The sequence below is a fragment of the Chinchilla lanigera genome, unplaced genomic scaffold (genome assembly GCF_000276665.1).
Source record: "Chinchilla lanigera isolate Chin_1 unplaced genomic scaffold, ChiLan1.0 scaffold00085, whole genome shotgun sequence".
NCBI classification, from domain to species: Eukaryota; Metazoa; Chordata; class Mammalia; order Rodentia; family Chinchillidae; genus Chinchilla; species Chinchilla lanigera.
The window spans coordinates 7991827-7994671 of record NW_004955486.1 but is presented as its reverse complement, the minus strand read 5'-3'; the positions used below and the strand labels follow the sequence as shown (position 1 = coordinate 7994671).

The window sequence follows — 2845 nt, the reverse complement described above, 5'->3', positions numbered from 1 at the left end:
TCTTGATAATCTCCTACCTCTTTTGTCTGTAACTCACTATTATTTGTCTATGTTTTCCTGAGAAACTATTTTGTAGACAATAATATGTAAAACGATAACCATTGTTAATTTCCTACCATTTTGTCTGTAATTTGCTAAGTCCCCCCTATTATTATGTTATCCTTCTTTTATTCTTTAAAATAAAAAAAAATTTTTTTTGAAAAAGCAAAACTACATTCATTTTCCATGGAAAAAAGAGGAAAGGAGATTGAAGACAGAAACAAGTATGTATCACAATATCTAGTTTTTCAACATCGCAGCTTTGAAAACTGTGATCAGGCCAATGAATTCCTTACAAAATAAACATTTTTACCAACATTTGGAGGAATGATACGAAATCTACTGCAAGACACTGAAACTGGAAACAGGGCTTAAGAAGATGATTATCCATTATTTCACAAACAGATTATTATCAAGTGTTTCACAATATTAGGAAAATCAACATACTCTCCCCCCACCTCCCACACACTTTGGTGGAACCCAGAGCCTTACGCACGTTTAGGCACACATCTACCACTAAGCTACATCCCCAACTCCTAATCTTTCTCTTTATCACTCATGGAAACTTTCACATGTGACAAAAACAAAACCAAAACTTATTTGTAGAGGGTGCAGGTGGAAAAAAGGTCATGTCTCTGAAGCAAATGACATTTTCTGTTTTGTAGCTGAATGGTACTGGCTGTGACTTAGAGTAGTACCTCATAAAGAAAGTAAACATGGAACTTGCGTTATGTCCTCAAAGGTCTGCAGCAGTGGCAGTGAACATATGGCAGGAGTGCCGAGCCACGTAGGGCTGCCCGTTGTCGCTGAGAGCTCTAAGGGGCTCACCTCTTAGACACTGGTCTAGACAAAGACAACAGGAACCTTAATGCAGTCAAATCGAGAAGAAAAAGGAGTACTGGTCAGTTAATAGAGGATGGAGAGCTGGGCAAAAGGTCACATACTTGTAATGCCAGTTACTTGGGAGGCTGAGGCAGGAGCCCCCCGGTGGAATTCAAGAGACTCTGTCTCAAAATAAAGAGCTGGGGATGTAGGTAGCTCAGCAGAGTGCTTAGCACAGCGGCCCTGGGTTCAATTCGGGGGTGGGATATAAATAAAGCGAGGCACGCCTTAGAAGGCCTGCTTGTCCTGCGCCCTGGCCCAGGACGTGCACTGAGCACACCCGCGTATTTTCAAACTTCAAGCTTTGGGTCTCACTTAAGCACCATGCCGCCCCCGACGGAAGGAGGGCTCCAACCCCACCGTAGAGGCCAACTCCTCCTTTGCCTCAGCATGGAGCACTAGTACTTAAATCACTTAATCGCATGTGCTGGAGGCAGAAGGAAAGGTACACAGACAACAGTAGCCGCACTGCTGCAACAGAATGATCTATTTGCCTTTCGGAACAAAGTAACAAGGCGCTGACAGCTCCAGTGCCCTCAAACGCCCGCCAGCTGGCTCGCCTGGTCCGCCTCTGACAGAGGGACAGCGCTGCGGGGACGCAGGCGTCCGCGGGGCCACTCCTCCAGGCCCCGGCCACCCTCCGGGCCAGCGCCCACCAGGGGCCCCGCCCATCCCAGACCACGCCCCTCCAAGACTCCGCCCCCCACAGACCACGGCCCTCCGAGCACCTGCGCGGGGTCAGGTGTCCCGCCGCCCCGCCCCGCCCCGCCCGGCCCTCCAGCCACCTGCCCGCCCTGCGTTCCCGTTCCAGGGTCCGCCCGGCCCTCGCCGCCGTGGCGCGCTCGTTCCGCAGCTCCCGCCGCGGGCCCAGGTCGCGCGCCGCCGCTCACCAGGTACTTGCCGTCTGGGGAGAATTTGCAGAGCAGGCTGGAGAGCTTGAACACCTCTGAGAAGTTCATAGCCACGCCGGCCGCGGGCCCCGAGCGGAGTCAAAAGCCCAAGGCGACTCGACTACCGCCCACAACCGCCCGCCCGCGGCCGGAAGTGAGGCGCCGGAAGTGAGCCTCAGCCAATGGGCGCCGCGGATGGCCGCGCGGTATTGTGGGGCTGGAAGTCCTGGAAGGCGGGATCCAGCCCTAATGGGACTCCGCGCTGCGGGGTGGGGAGGAGAACCGCCCGGCTGAGTGCACGGCAACTTTGAACTTCAGATAAACAACGAATCTTTCTTTTCTTTTGAGACAGGATTTCTCTATGTAGTTTAGGCTGACCTTGAAGTCACTATGTAACCGAAGCTGTCCTGGAACTCGGGCGATGTTCCTATCTCAGCCTCCCAAGAGTGCCAGGGTTACAGGTGTGGCGCCCCGTGCCTGGCTCCAACAAATCGTTTTTACTTTTTAAGTTTTTGGTGCTGAAGACCGAACTCAGGGCCTTCTACTTGCTAGACAAGCGTTCTACCACTAAGCTAAGTCCCCAGCCCCACAAATCATTTTTAGTATAAGTATGTTCCCAAATATTGCACGACATACTTAGGACTAAAAAATTACTCGTTTCTGTAAAATTCGAATCAAACTGGATGATCTGTATGTGTTGCACACATACATAGATCTACAGGTGCGTAGTCGTGCTGAAATGTGTATACATACGTGCGTCCATACACGTGTTCAATATACAATATAGCATCTATTACGGGTAGGTCACATTGTATATGTAATGTATAAATATGTTTTGTCTGGTGTTTACTTTGTTTCTTTTTTCCTACACCGAGCACCACCTGACTCCTAGCCTCCTCCCCTGCCCAGGCGTCTCGGATCCCGGAACCGCGCTGCCTCTCGTAGGGCGCGTGCCCGATCGTTCCCCAAGCGCATCTGCCCTTAGACGCGGCGTGGGAAGGTAAATGGTCGCGCGGAACCGCGCCCTCGCCCAT

The 2845-nt window shown here is 51.2% G+C and overlaps 1 protein-coding gene across 2 annotated transcripts in view; it reads right to left on the bottom strand.

The window, feature by feature from the left end:
• Positions 1–1988, bottom strand: part of Wrap73 (WD repeat containing, antisense to TP73) — a 13438-nt gene extending 11450 nt beyond the window's left edge. The window contains exon 1 of one of the 2 annotated variants that reach the window (XM_005404147.2): positions 1812–1988. In XM_005404147.2, the coding sequence (XP_005404204.1) occupies positions 1812–1880 (69 nt within the window). In that variant the 5' untranslated portion in view covers positions 1881–1988. The remainder of the gene's footprint in view (positions 1–1811) is intronic. The other variant, XM_005404146.2, reaches the window with a different exon arrangement.
• Between the last annotated feature and the right edge of the window lie 857 nt (positions 1989–2845).